Source organism: Hemiscyllium ocellatum, chromosome 32 (assembly GCF_020745735.1).
Source record: "Hemiscyllium ocellatum isolate sHemOce1 chromosome 32, sHemOce1.pat.X.cur, whole genome shotgun sequence".
Lineage (NCBI taxonomy): Eukaryota > Metazoa > Chordata > Chondrichthyes > Orectolobiformes > Hemiscylliidae > Hemiscyllium > Hemiscyllium ocellatum.
In genome coordinates this window covers 41,207,526-41,222,266 of record NC_083432.1, presented here as the reverse complement: position 1 = coordinate 41,222,266, position 14,741 = coordinate 41,207,526, and the positions used below count along the sequence as shown (strand labels likewise).

The 14,741-nt window shown below is 43.9% G+C and overlaps 1 protein-coding gene across 1 annotated transcript in view; it reads left to right on the top strand.

The window, feature by feature from the left end:
• tbx21 (T-box transcription factor 21) overlaps positions 1-14,741 on the top strand; it is a 43,603-nt gene that overhangs the window by 25,089 nt on the left and 3,773 nt on the right. Inside the window, exons 3-5 of the mRNA XM_060848515.1 lie at positions 9,050-9,171; positions 9,970-10,128; positions 11,941-12,002. Of these exons, the coding sequence (XP_060704498.1) occupies positions 9,050-9,171; positions 9,970-10,128; positions 11,941-12,002 (343 nt within the window). The remainder of the gene's footprint in view (positions 1-9,049; positions 9,172-9,969; positions 10,129-11,940; positions 12,003-14,741) is intronic.

Sequence of the window (14,741 nt, the reverse complement as noted above, 5' to 3'; positions counted from 1 at the left end):
TAATTTGGAGTTCTACCAGGCAGCACAATATCCATTGACATCAGTTAGAATGCACAGCTTGTTGTACCATAGCAAGGAGCCAGGGCTCATGGCACTTTGAGCCTTAAGAGCACAGATCAACCACTGGGGTACGTACATTCATTCATGGAAGTGAGCATCGAAGGCTAGGCCTGTATTCATTGACCATCCCTGACTGCCCTGGAGAAGGTGGAGGTGAGATACGTTCTTGAATCACTGCAGTCCTTGAGATGTTGGGAACGTTAGGAAGTAGATCCTGAATTTTGACCCAGCAACTGTGAAGGAATAATAATATAGTTCCAGGTCAGGTGATATATGGCTTGAAGGAAGCTGGCATGTAATTGCATTATTCTGCCCTCTGATGCCCTCATCCTTCCAGTGCTCACAGCTTTGAAGATGTTGTCAAAGGAGTCATAGTGAATTACTGTGGTTGATCTTATATATGGTACATACTGCTATCACTGTGTGACAGCAGTGAAGTGTGTGACTGTTGACGTTGGTAAATAGGGTGCTTACCAGGCTTCTTTGTCATGGATGATGTCAACTTTCCTGAGTTTTCCTGGGGCTGCATCCATCCAGGCAAATGGAGACTATTCGATCACACTCCTGGCCTGTGTCTTGTACATGCTGAGACGATCACTGAGGAAACAAGAGATGAGTTCCTCGCTGCAGAATTCCTAGCTTCTGATTTATTTTTGTAGCCAGAGTGTTTGTATGACTAATCCAGCTCAGTCGCTAGTCAGTGGTATTCCCAGGATGTTGATAGTGGAGAATTCAATTATGGTATTGTCTCTAAATGCCAAGGGGCAATGGTTAGATTGTGGAGATGGTCATCACCTGGAAGATGTTGTTCTCAACAGCCACTCAGATATGCCCAATCTGAACAGGATTGATACTGGAGTGGTCAGGAATCTTAGCTGTTTCATGGCTAAGAGGTGCCTAAACCATGACCAATCAGAAGCTGAATATCATTTCCTGATAGGAATGGGAGGTAGAAAGTATGTGTATTTAAATAACCTCAGGACCTTGCTACAGCAAATAAAGTGGTTTTGAAATACGGTCACTATTGTCATGTAGGAAATATAGCAGCCAATTTTCACGCAGCAAGCGCTCATAGACTGTAATGTGAGAAGAGATGGGTGATCTCAGTGATGTTAATTGAGGAGTAGTTATTAGCCAGGCCATCAGGGATAACTCTCTTTGAACCAGTCTCATGGGTTCTTTCAGGTCCTACTGTGAAAACCTGATTAAACATTTCAGCCAAAAGGCAGTAACTCTGACAGTGCAGTGCTCCCTCAGACATTACCCTGCCGTGTCAAGCTAGATTTTTGAGTTTAAGACAATCCTGTTTGACAAGGAGTGTTACGAAAAAGCACCAAAGGTAACAGTTGAATACACACCCCAGGTGAGGATAGAATGTTGAAAAAGAGGTGAATGTGGGAGTTAACAGAAGGAAGGCTGCTTCCCGCTCTTTCTACTCCTGCCTCACTTCTGATGGTTGTGTGGGTGATTTACTGGTGGCAGTTAACAGTTATGAGCAAAAAATTAAAGTCACGGTGATTTGGTGATGGAGAAAAGCTGTTTAGTCATGTGTAAGAACACTCTGGATATAAAAAAGAAAATAAAGCCCTACAGCTGACTTCATCTCATTGTCTTGGCCCCTAAATTACGAATAACCTTAATTATTTTTTTAAAAAACTGTCAAGCTCCATTTTGAATTGACCCCCCAAGTCTGTTCTGGTGTGTTTGAGCATTTGGATGGTGAGAATTCTGGTTTTCTATCCCCATTTAAGTAGAGAAGTGTTTTCAGACATTACCTTTAAACAGGTCAACTTTAATTACAATTACTTGTAAAGGAGATACTAGTATAGTCATTCTCTAGATTATAACTCTGAGATTAAAATAAGGATTTATATAACATCAAAGCTTCCAGTGATTCTTTTTCTTTCTACAATCTATATTATAAAGAGTAGTTAAACAATCGAGGGTGACCTGAATTACTGTATATGGTTTCTGTGTTACTGTATTACATGGTTTCTGAATGTGACAAACTAGGAGAGGTGCAGTTATACTATAATTTCTGTGTCAGCACAAAACAGTTTTGGCATCAAAATAGCAGCATCTTTCTGAAGTTAACATCAGAGCCATTTTGGATGGCACAATTCCAGCGTTTGACCACAGTGGCATGACACTATTGGCACTGCCATCGCCAACAGCTCACCAACAAACCGAGGGATAACAAAATCCAATCTTGTATCATCCTTTCAATTCAATATAAAGGTATGATGAAACAAAAGCAAAATTTTGCGAATGCTGGAGATTTAAAATAAAAACAATGTCAGAGAAACTCAACAGATCTGGCAGCATCTGTGGAGAGAGGAATACTAATGAATCCTCCTCAGAACTGAAGGTGGGTGAGGATTGTTTGTTGAATGATTGACATAGTGACCTTCAGAGAGTCTTCTCTGGACATCAAAGGTGCTTGATTGAAATTGTCAGTCACTCTGCAGGTTGTAATGCAATGAAATAACTACACAGGGGCCAGTATCCAATAACTGGGTCACCATTTATTTACTGGTGCAAAGGACAAGGGCTCTGACCAACCAGCTTTGATGAAGGGCTCTGGCCTGAAACGTTGATTCTCCTGCTCCTTGGATCCTGTGTGACCTGCTGTGCTTTTCCAGCAATACACTCTCAACTCTGATCTCCAGAATCTGCAGACCTCACTTTCTCCCAGTTCAGAGCCAGTCCCAAGAATAAGGAGACTCTCTGAATCTCTTGTTTATATATTTTCTCTTTTTTTTTCTAAACTGAGGAGACTCTAAATCTCCTGTTACATATGTGGTTTTTTTCTTCCTTCTCCTATTTTCCCCCACATTACTGCCTAACAGCAGTAGAAGTCTTCTTTATATTGGTCAGCCAGGGGTTCCCTGATTGGCCCAGATAAACAACCCAATCAAGGATCTCATAGTCAATGAGGTCCACTGCCCTCATTCCAATCAGGAGAAAGCTATGCTATGCTCCCATGAGGAGGTTGAACAGTTAATCAACTTCACTAACACCTTTCACCCTGACCTCAAATTTACCTGGACTATCTCAGACACCTCCCTCCCTTTCCTGGACCTCTCCATCTCCATCTTTGGCAAATGACTAACCACGAGCATCTACTATAAGCCCACTGATTCCCAAAGTTATCTAGATTACACCTCCTCCCACCCTACTTACTGTAAAACCACCATCCATTATTCCCAATTCCTCTGCCTCCACCGCATCTGTTCCCAGGATGATCAAGTCCACCTTAGAAAATCCCAGATGACCTCCTTCTTCCAAGATCATAGTTTCCTTTCCCACGTGGTTGACGATAATATCCAATAACTCTTCCACTTCCTGTACTTCCGCCCTTGAACCCCATCACTCCCAACACAACAAGGGAAGAACCCTCCCCCCCACCTCACTCCCAGTCCTCACCTTCCATCCCATCAATCTCCTTATACATCGCATCATCCTCTGCCACTTCTACCACCTACAAACGAACCCCACCACCAGAGACATATTTCCCTCCCCACTCCTATCAGCGTTTTGGAGACACCATTCCTTCTGCAATTCCCTCATCAGATCCATGACTCTCACCAGCACACATCCCATTCCCGGCACCTTCCCCTGCCACCGCAGGAAGTGCAAAACCTGCATCCACACCTCTCCGCTCACCTCCGTCTCAGGCCGCCTGGAGGAAGAACACCACATATTCCGCTTTAGGACCCTGCAACTACAAGGGATCAATGTGGATTTCACCAGTTTTCTCATTTTTCCTCCCCCCACATTATCCCAATCTCAAGCCTCCAAATCAGCACCGTCCTCTTGACCTGTCCATCACCTTTCCCATCTGTCTGCTACACGCCCTCTTCGACGTACCACCTTCTCCCCCACCTTCATCTACCTATCGCATTCACATCTACTTTGCCCCCCCCACCCCCCTCCCATTTATCTCTCAGCTCCCCCAGCCCACAAGCCTCATTCCTGATGAATACCTTATGCCTGAAACGTCGATTCTCCTGCTCCTCGGATGCTGCCTGACTTGCTGTGCTTTTCCAGCGACACACCCTCGACTCATTCGAATCACTAAACCAGGCAACAGACAATCATCACCTCGCAACAGGGACTGTAGCAGATAGACTGACAATGTTACCGAGTGGACTGCAGATTGATCATTTCACAGCATGGAAGCAAGCCATTTAGTCTTAACGTATTCATTTTCCAAAAGAAGTTTCCAATGAATTTCATTTCCCATGCCCTTTCCCCAGATTCTTCCAATATTTTACCACTTCCCTTTCCACATCCTACAGATCCTATTTGCATTTCTTGTTTCTGTTCTGAACAACTTGCTGATTTCGCCCTCTGATCATTGGTGGTGATAGTCAATTCTCGCTCAGTGAAAACAGCTTAACTGGATTCACCATCTATCAAAACTCATTGTTATTTTGAATCACGCTCAGATCCCTTCCTTCGTTCTGGTGAAGCAGCTCCAGTTTTTCCTCATAATCAAAACCTCCCAAACACTGGTACCATTTTAATGATTTTCTTTTTCTACACCATCCATGATGTTGGCAAGGCTCCAAAATGTAGGAGGCCCAAGAAGAAATTAGAGCAATAGTGAAGGTAGACCTTTGTTGAGAATGTGATTCTGGAAAAGCACAGTGGGTCAGTCAGCATCCGAGGACCTGAAGAATTGACGTTTCGGGCAAAAACCCTTCATCAGGAATGAGTGATGACGGGCTTATGCTTGAAACATTGATGCTCCTGCTCCTCGGATGCTGCCTGACCAGCGTTGCTTTTCCAGCATCACACTCTTGACTCTGATCTCCAGAATCTGCAGTCCTCACTTTCTCCTAGAAGGTAGCACTTTGCAGGGTACTGGGGAAAGAATGGGAGAGAAGGACTAATTGAAAATCACTGTCAAAGAGCTGGAACAGACTTGGTAGGTGGACTAAGTTGCCACTTCCTGTGCCATGCCGTTCTGTGGTTTGATTAAAAATGGGACTCTTGGAAGGATTTATGCAAGTTTTTGATCATCTTTGATTGTGCACTTTGATTCTCTTACTTGGAAAACCTTGGATCAGATTGGTGTTTCTAGTTCTTTCGTTTTTAAAGAAGAATCCAACTGAATAACTCTGCCATAGCCTCACCTAGCTGTCAACACACATAGACCTCCCTATTCACTGTCACAGTCTGGCATTGAGATTGACTGCTGGCAACAGTAGTGTCATAAAATGCAGCTTAAGATCACATTGCCTCATCTTAATTACTTGCTAATGGCTACATTAACAGCTAGAGTTTAAAGCACCCATTCATCTGTACATTCACAAGGGAGTAGAGCATATTAGCTATTGTTTGAGTGAGTAGATGCATCATAGCTTGATTTACAACTGTTAAGCCTTTAAGCAAATTAACAGCAATAATAACTCTGGAGAATTGAGCCTGATGATCTACTCAAATAGTTGGGTGATTCGCTGCTTTTGAATGCGTAAGGCTTGTCCAATTCCTAAACTGAAAGGTGCCCCACCAAAACTCATTACGTTTCCAAAATCAGTTTTAAGATACACTAAGGAGGCTAGTATTGCAGAATCACACTGGTTCACGTAAGACAAATTGTCCAGCAGCAATGAAATGGTCATATATCACATACAAGTAGAATTCCAAATCCCATGCCCAGAAAATTCAAAAGAAAACAAACCCATAGATCAGGAATATTACATTTTCAGGACCTCAGGAGTTGAAATGTTAGAGCTTATGGGGCTGCGTACTGCCTGGGGTTGGGAGACTTTCTTCCTAACACACAGACACTTGTTAATGTTGTTCCAATAGAGGATAGAATAAGCCAGTCTGTTAAAAAGCAAATAAATGGATCCACCCCAACTTATTGCCTAATAACTGGGGTTCTCTGTTCCCTCAGACATTTAGACGGGCAATTTCTATGAATCATGAATTTTCCGACAGTGATCTGCTGTTTCGGCAACCATTGCACTGTAATATTTTCCAGCCAAACCTTTATTTTATATTAAGCTAGTATTACAGCAGCTGTTTCCTTGCACATTGTGCACCAGATTCCTAATGCCTTCATCAGCTGACATTCCTGTGATTTAACACCTTCAGTATTCACACTGACCTGACGTGTAGTCTCCAGATGCCAAGGCTTGAGGAAATTTAATTATCAGGGAAATGCACTAAACCTCTCCTGTTTCTTCCAGTCAGAAATGGCATGCCCTTTGGATGGGCATTTCTATCCTTAAGCTAGGGGTGCTGGAGAAAATTATTGCATTTCTGATTTTCGCTAAGATACAATACATACCAGGGAAAGGCAATCAGCAACTTCCCATCTGCATGGGTCCTCTTTCTAATGTTGAGGTGGAGGTGCTGCTGTTGGTCTGGGCTGGGCAAGGTCAGAAGTCACATGACACCAAGTTATAGTTCAACAAGTTTATTTGAAATTACACCTGATGTAGAGGTAGCCTAAGGGGCAACCTTTTCACACAGAGGGTTGTGTGTGTAAGGATTGGGCACAGGGTGGCACGATGGCTCAGTGATTAGCACTGCTGCCTCACAGTGCCAGAGACCTGGGTTCAATTCCATCCTCCGGTGACTGTGTGGAGTTTGCACATTCTCCTCGTGTCTGTTTCCTCTGGGTGCTCCAGTTTCCTCCCACAATCCAAAAATGTGCAGGTTAGATGGATTGGCCATGCTAAATTGCTCATAGTGTGCAGGGATGTGTAGGTTAGGTGCATTAGTCAGGGCTAAATATAGGATAGGAGAACGGGTCTGGTTGGGTTACTTTTTGGAGGGTCAGTGTGGACTTGTTGGGCTGCAGGACCTGGTTCCACACTGTAGGGATTCTATAAAAAAAGGAAGTTGTGGACGCTGGTACAATTACAACATTTAAAAGGCACCTGGATGGGTACATAAATAGGAAAGATTTAGAGGGATATGGGCCAACTGCTGGCAAATGAAACTAGATTAATTTAGAATATTTGGTCAGCATGGACAAATTGGACTAAAGGGTCTATTACCATGCTGTTTGACTCTATGATGCTAACCTGGTGTCATGTGACTTCTGATCGCTTTCTGATGGGCCTTGGATACTAGTTAAACCATTAGGGGAGGTTCCATTTGTGACAACATCCATTTCCTGATTAGAAAGGATCAGAACATCAATTAGAATTAGAATTGAAATTAGAATCCCTACAGTGTGGAAACAGGCCCTTCGGCCCAAAAAGTCCACACTGAACCTCCGAAGAGTATCCCCCCCAGACCCATTCCCCTACATTTACCCCTGCCTAATGCACCTAACCTACACACCCCTGAACATTATGGGCAAGTTAGCACAGCCAATTCACCTAACTTGCACATCTTTCGATTGAGTTAATAAATTCCCTAAGTCAGAGACATGCTGAAGTGATCTCCCTGTCATCCCTCTTTTCTGAGGCAACCTTGCATATGAGGGTGCGTGACCGGCCTGTGTCTGGGTAGGTTCCTATTTGGAGGCGCTTGAGGGAAACCTTAGATGAGATCTCAACCATTCCATTTGTGCTGTTGGAGGCCATTGGTGTGTGAAGCACCATTTGTTTATTTCCTGGCGCAGTGAGTCTTTTAAGCAAAAATAAATGCAGGGATGGCTTTAGTGAGTGTTCTCTCTTGGGCTGCACATCCAGCAGAAGCAGATGTCAAGCTGTCGGCTTCAGTTAAGTAGGTAGCACGTTTGTCTCCGAGTTAGAAGCTAAATGGGTTCAAGTCCCACGTGCAGGCATTAAATCTGAGCCAACACTCCTCCAATGTGGTTTTAAAGGAACAGTGCACTGTCAGAAGTGCTGTCACTCAGAGACTTAAGAATTGATGTCCCTTTTGCCCTTTCTGCTGGGTACAAAGGGTCTGGTGATGTTATTTGAAGAAGGGCAGAGCAGTTTTGCCTGGTGTCAGTGTTTCCAATCAACATCACTTGGAACAGAATAGCAACCTGATGGAGCCATTCTCATTTTGCTGTTTGTGCACAAAGTGACTGCTGCATTTTTTTATATAATACAACAGCAACCGCACATCACTTAATAGGTTTATTATCTTTTTTTAGATTAGATTAGATTACTTACAGTGTGGAAACAAGCCCTTCGGCCCAACAAGTCCACACCAACCCGCCGAAGCACAACCCACCCATACCCCTACATTTACCCCTTACCTAACACTACGGGCAATTTAGCATGGCCAATTCACCTGACCTTCACATCTTTGGACTGTGGGAGGAAACCGGAGCACCCGGAGGAAATCCACGCAGACACGGGGAGAACATGCAAAATCCACACAGTCAGTCGCCTGAGGCGGGAAATGAACCCGGATCTCTGGCGCTGTGAGGCAGCAGTGCTAACCACTGTGCCACTGTGCCGCCCATCTTTATTTTGCAGAATTTACAAAAACTGATTTTGACTGCTTATAAACAGCAATGTTGCCTCCTGATGGTTGGGTGACCATCCATCAGCTGCAGTGAACAGACGAGTTAGCTGGGGGGTTTCTAATCCTAGAGAGCAGAGTGTCTCTGTTAAAAAAAGTACTCCAGTCTTGTAGTCAGCAGTGTGAAACCCAGACAGCAGGAGCCAGTCCTGGTCTTAGGAAGGTATAAAGTAACACATCCTAAAGGTCAATAGACCACTTTTACGTTGCTTCCCTGGGAAACCCAAGTTCAGCTTTGCATTAATCAACGCCTCATTTACACGTGCCCTAATCAAATAACCAGTAAAATAGCAATAATGCAGTACAAATATTTATCACCAGATTCATTAATCCATCCTTACTGCAAGTAGGTACCTGTTAACTTTTTAACATATGCTAAATCCTCTTTCTTAGAAACACTAGTGACTCATTTAAAATTCAGATAAATGCAGCATTGCAGTCCTGTCATGAGTCATTCCTTCCTCGTGAAGTCAGTTCAAAAATGTCCTTGCATCTGCTTAAAGGCTGATTTGATGATATGGGCACAATTGTTCCATTGCAGGCAATCGGACATACATCCACCCAGACTCGCCAAACACAGGGGCACACTGGATGCGCCAAGAAATTTCCTTTGGGAAGCTCAAGTTGACCAACAATAAAGGAGCATCTAACAATGTCACTCAGGTAAGAAAATCCATTCTGAAAATTAATTGCATTTTCTTTAAGGTGGGGTCTGTGTAAATTCAGCTCCACGTTCTTCCACTTCAACCACACATTCCCCATTGGAATTGCTCTGACTCGAATTTCGGGATTCAGCTCCCATTGGGCCTCTGGAAGACCCCTCATAAGAGCTTTGGATTCAAAAGTGCGTGTTTTTCACCAGCTCGATGGGCTGAAGGGTCTAAACTAGATGGCTATTTCCAGGATCATGATCTTTAGTTCCCACTTGACTAGCTCCTGACTTCAGATATTTCTGCCCCCATTTCTCTTTGGCTGTGCCCATATTTGGGGATAGATAATCAGCCAACACTGGAGGTCTGAGAGGATCTTTTGACAGATACGGGGGAAGGGAATGTTCCCTGACAGCTTGTAAGAAAGGTTTTCTTTAAAAACGGAGCTAAAGGCTCACAGAGATAAATTACGCCAAGTAGCACCTTTTTTTTCCTTCTCCTTCAATGCCCCCACTCTAACCCCCTTCCTGAAATGTATCTGTGAATTAGCTCAGTGGTCAAAATTTATCAGCCCACCCACCACTTGGTACTGTCCTCCAATAAGGGCAGAGGTCAAATTTTGTTTGGATGTCAGGTGACCAGAGAATGGCTTTGCCGATGTGTCATCTTCAGGCATGGCTCACTGGGTGCTAGGTTTCACTCTAGTGAGGATCAGCTGGAGTTTGCCGTATTTATTTGGGTTTTGAGTCTTCCCAGGAGTGTCTTGCTCCCATCCCCCAGCCCATCACTGCCTCCTACCTTTCTGTTGCAGATGATTGTGTTGCAGTCCCTACACAAGTACCAGCCACGGCTTCACATTGTGGAAGTGAAGGAGGACGGCACTGAAGACCCATACCTCACAACGAAAATGCAAGCCTTCACATTCCCCGAAACACAATTCATCGCTGTTACTGCTTACCAGAATGCTGATGTGAGTTGACCTTGGTAAAAGTTTCAAGCCCGTTGTTTATTTTTGTTAGCCAGGATGTCTGAAGAGGGTGAGAAGGGCTAGAGAGTGGTATGTAGCCTTATATCCCTAATGGCAACCAGAATAATATGTTTGGATAAAAATAAAATGCTGTGCTCATTAGAGATCTAAAACTTTTTTAAAAGGCTGTTGGAGAAACTCGGCGGATCTGACAATATCTCTGGTGAGAGAAGCAGAGTTAACGTTTTTGAGTCCAATATGACTTCTTTGGAACCAAAAAACCACAAAATGGACTCTGGGTGGAATGTTTCCAGCAAGTGAATGACTTGGGCCTTGCTGAGAAAGTTGGTAAATAGGGTGATATCAGCAGTAAGGGGATTCGCTATGTCATGAGCAAAATGATCAATTCTCCAACCCAGAGGAGAATGAATATTGAGTGGCCGATTTGGATTTATTAACGTCTCACTATTAATTAATTGCACCTCATTTAATTGCAGTTTTCCATTGTCCTACTTACTGAATAGAAGTTACATGGTCCCTCAGTCTAGGGGACTGACTCTGTGCTGGCTGGGCCACAGTCAGTGTGTACTGTTCACCTGCGACAATCAGGAAAACCCTGGCTGATTAACATAACCAGGAGATTTAAAATCTCCTTAGTTTAGGGGACTGACTCTGAAAAAAAAGTAAAAGAAAAATAGAAGCTACATGGTGACCGCTCCCTCAGTGAAAGTCAGAGCGGTTATCTGGTGTCTCCAGTTCACCACAAGATCCTCTGGGCCTCCACCTTGGACAGCAATTGCCAACACTCACGGGCAATGACCATATCCATCCCTCATCCATGGAGGTTGGCATTGGACATGCACCAGCCTCACCACAGCCTCATGGCCTATCTCTGACCCAACACAGTTCTCCAGTGCTGTACCTTGGAGTACATCATGACCTTGGAGTGTTAGTGCCAGCACATTTTGTGTACAGGCTCCAGCAGCCATTTTGTGGGCCGGATCTGGCCGCTTCTCAGGTCCCTGATTGCTGTTTTTGTGCTCACTCACTTTGCGATTAGTTGGATACTCACAGCCTTGCCTTGCCTTCTCACTCTTTGCTGTCCCACCCAGAGCTGAAAGGCACACACCTTGCTTCTGTCTTGCCTTCCCTCTTAGTGTAGACCCAATGCCAGGCAGCCTATCCTGGCTGCCAGCAGTGACCAGTCAAGCAGAGGGGGGTGGGGGTTGGATGTGACACTGTATGGCAACGTGCTTCATCAGCCTCACACCTACACTGTGTGCCAACCACGTAGACACCAAACACACCATTCGTGCCTCTGCTAAATGGCAATGTCTCGAAGTCTAAGGAGAGTAATCCTCAATAAACTCAAGGCAGACACTGTTCAGTGTGGAGGTCCCAACACACTAAAGCAAGGACAGCCTTCAATATGAGTCCAGAGGATTGTGTACGGTCAGTCAGACACTTGGAGTGGTTTGGCTCAGGGGTTTCTTCTTCTTCAGAGACCAGAATATGAAGAGTCATATCAGACTTGAAATATTAACTCTGTTTCTCTCTCTACAAATGCTGCCAGATCAACTGAGTTTCTCCAGTGTGTTACATCACTGAGTGGTACTTTGTCATCGTGAACTCCAGCATGGTTCAGGCCAGATTGGGTGTGAATGGATCAAAGAGATGTTGCAACCAAAAATATTTTCCATTAAACAGAAAACTGATGTGTTCAGCAACATAATCACCAATGAAGCTGCAGCAATGTTTGGAAGTGTAAGGGGAAAGATACCTGCCTGTAACTGTTATGGGATATTTCTTTTCCAGATCACACAACTTAAAATAGACCACAATCCTTTTGCTAAAGGCTTCCGAGACAATTTTGACTCGTAAGTATATTTATTGTATCATATCTTCACAGGCTCAATTATTTTTTGAGGTTATACTGAGCAGAATTGAAGGGAGCATTTTTAACCTCTGCCAGAAGCAGGGACGATGGACATTTAAAGTTGCACTGGTTACTGGTCCACCCTGCAGAAAATAGGCAGTAAAAGTTCCCAATCCTGATTGGATGGAGCAGGCAGTAACTTGGCTGGTCCTTTCTCATGCATGTATTCAAGGTCCAGAGGTGTGCTGCAGCATTTCTGAGCCGGTTGATTAGGAAATAGTTGCTTTCAGGGTCACAACAAACACTGGACAAGCTGAGCCACATTGCGTTTCCAGTTTAGCCAATCCCAGTGGATAAGAAATCTTCTCCCCAATACAACTCTAACATCTGCACCCTCAATCACTCCAGGTCCTTCAAGGCTTCCCAGTCCAGCCTTGCCTGTCCCAACCAACACAAGTAGCTCCTCAACCATACCCTTTCCATATCCCAACTTCCCCACTGGGTACCACATTCTCCTGGTTTTCTAGTGGCATTGATGCCTCACTCCCACTATTCTCAGACGAGAAGTAATGCTGCACTGTCCTGCTTTACTGGAAGTCCTGCTGAGTCCAGACTCCTGCTTAAGTCTCCCTCACATCCTGCCCATTCTGAATGCATCTCGAATTAAAATCCAAGGGACATCTCAGCTCATTGAGATTGACAACAGCCTTGGATTAATTCGCAAGATGTGTGCAAAGTCACTGCAGGAGGTTAAAAGCTAAACTAACAAACATACCAATGCAAAGCTCCCTGCAGACCAGCTCATCCACAGAGGAATCATCTTGTTGGGTTACGTGCAGACGGAAAGGAAGATTTTGCGTTCCTAGCAATTGGCCTGGTCTTCTGAGGACCTGAATGAGCGGCATGAGGGAAATCAGCATCAACTCCATTTCACTTTTCTATTGTTGGGCTTGCCATTTAGAAACCAAAACGCATTACAATCAAACAATAATGTTTCCTTCCCAAAGTAGGACATTCTACAACTTTTCTCAGGAAATTCCTACGCATGCTATAGAATTTAGTAGAATTCTTTCACCATTTGTTTGAAAAGAACTAACATTGTATTTTCAGAAAGTCATGCCTAATCATCCAATTACCTAATCATTCATTTAGTGAACAGAGTGCACACAGTTATGCTTCAAGACCTTTGATCAGTGCTATAAGAAGTAGTAAGGATGTAGTAACTCTGATGGCAGTGAATGTCAGAAAGGCAAGGTCACATTGATCATGGGAGACTTCAATATGCAGGTGGACTGGGTAAATAATGTTGCTAGTGGATCCAAAGAAAGGGAATTCATCGAATGCTCACAGGATGGCTTTTTGGAGCAGCTTGTCATGGAGCCCTCAAGGGAGCAGGCTATTCTGGACCTAGTGCTTTGCAATGAACCAGACCCTATAAAAGATATTAAAGTAAGGGAACCCTTAGGAAGAAGTGATCATAATATGGTAGAGTTCAGTCTGGAGTTTGAAAGAGAGAAGGCAAAATCGGATGTAATGGTATTACAGTTATATAAAGGTAATTATGAGGGCATGAGAGAGGAACTGACAAAAATATACTGGAAGCAGAAGCTAACCGGGAAGACAGTAGAGCAAAAATGGCAGGAGTTTGTAGGTATAATTGAGGACACTGCACAGAGGTTCATCCCCAAGAAAAGAAAGATTATCCGGGGAGGGATTAGACAACCATGGCTGACAAAGGAAGTCAGGAAATGTATTAAAGAAAAGGAGAGATCCTATAAAGTGGCTAAGAGCAGTGGGAAATCAGAAGATTGGGAAGGATACAAAAGCAAACAGGGGATAACAAAGAATGTAATAAGAAATGAGAGGATCAAATATGAAGGTAGGCTAGCCAGTAATATTAGAAATGACAGTAAAAGTTTCTTTCCGTACATGGGAGATAAGGAAATAGCAGGAGAACTTAACAAGTACTTTGCGTCATTTTCACAGTGGAAGACATGAGTAATATCCCAAAAATTAAAGGGAGTCACGGGGCTGAGTTGAGTATGGTTGCCATTACGAAAGAGATAGTGCTAGAAAAATTAAAAAGTCTTAAAATTGATAAATCTCCTGGCCCCGATGGGATACACCCTAGAGTTCTGAGAGAGGTGGCTGAGGAAATAGCAGAGGCATTGGTTGAGATCTTTCAAGAGTCACTGGAGTCAGGAAAGGTCCCAGATGATTGGAAGATGGCTGTTGTAACCCCCTTGTTCAAGAAAGGATCAAGACAAAAGATGGAAAATTATAGGCCAATCAGCTTAACCTCGGTTGTTGGTAAAATTCTAGAATCCATCATTAAGGATGAGGTTTCTAAATTCTTGGAAGAGCAGAGTCTGATTAGAACAGGTCAACATGGATTTAGTAAGGGGAGGTCATGCCTGACAAACCTGTTGGAATTTTTTGAAGAGGTAACAAGTAGGTTAGACCAGGGAAACCCAGTGGATGTGGTCTATCTAGATTTTCAAAAGGCCTTTGATAAGGTGCCACACGGGAGGCTGCTGAGCAAGGTGAGGGCCCATGGTGTTCGAGGTGAGCTGCTGGGATGGATTGAGGATTGGCTGTCTTAACAGAAGGCAGAGAGTTGGGATAAAAGGTTCTTTTTCAGAATGGCAGCCGGTGACGAGCGGTGTCCTGCAGGGTTCAGTGTTGGGGCCACAGCTATTCGCATTATATATTAATGATTTGGATGAGGGGACTGGGGCAT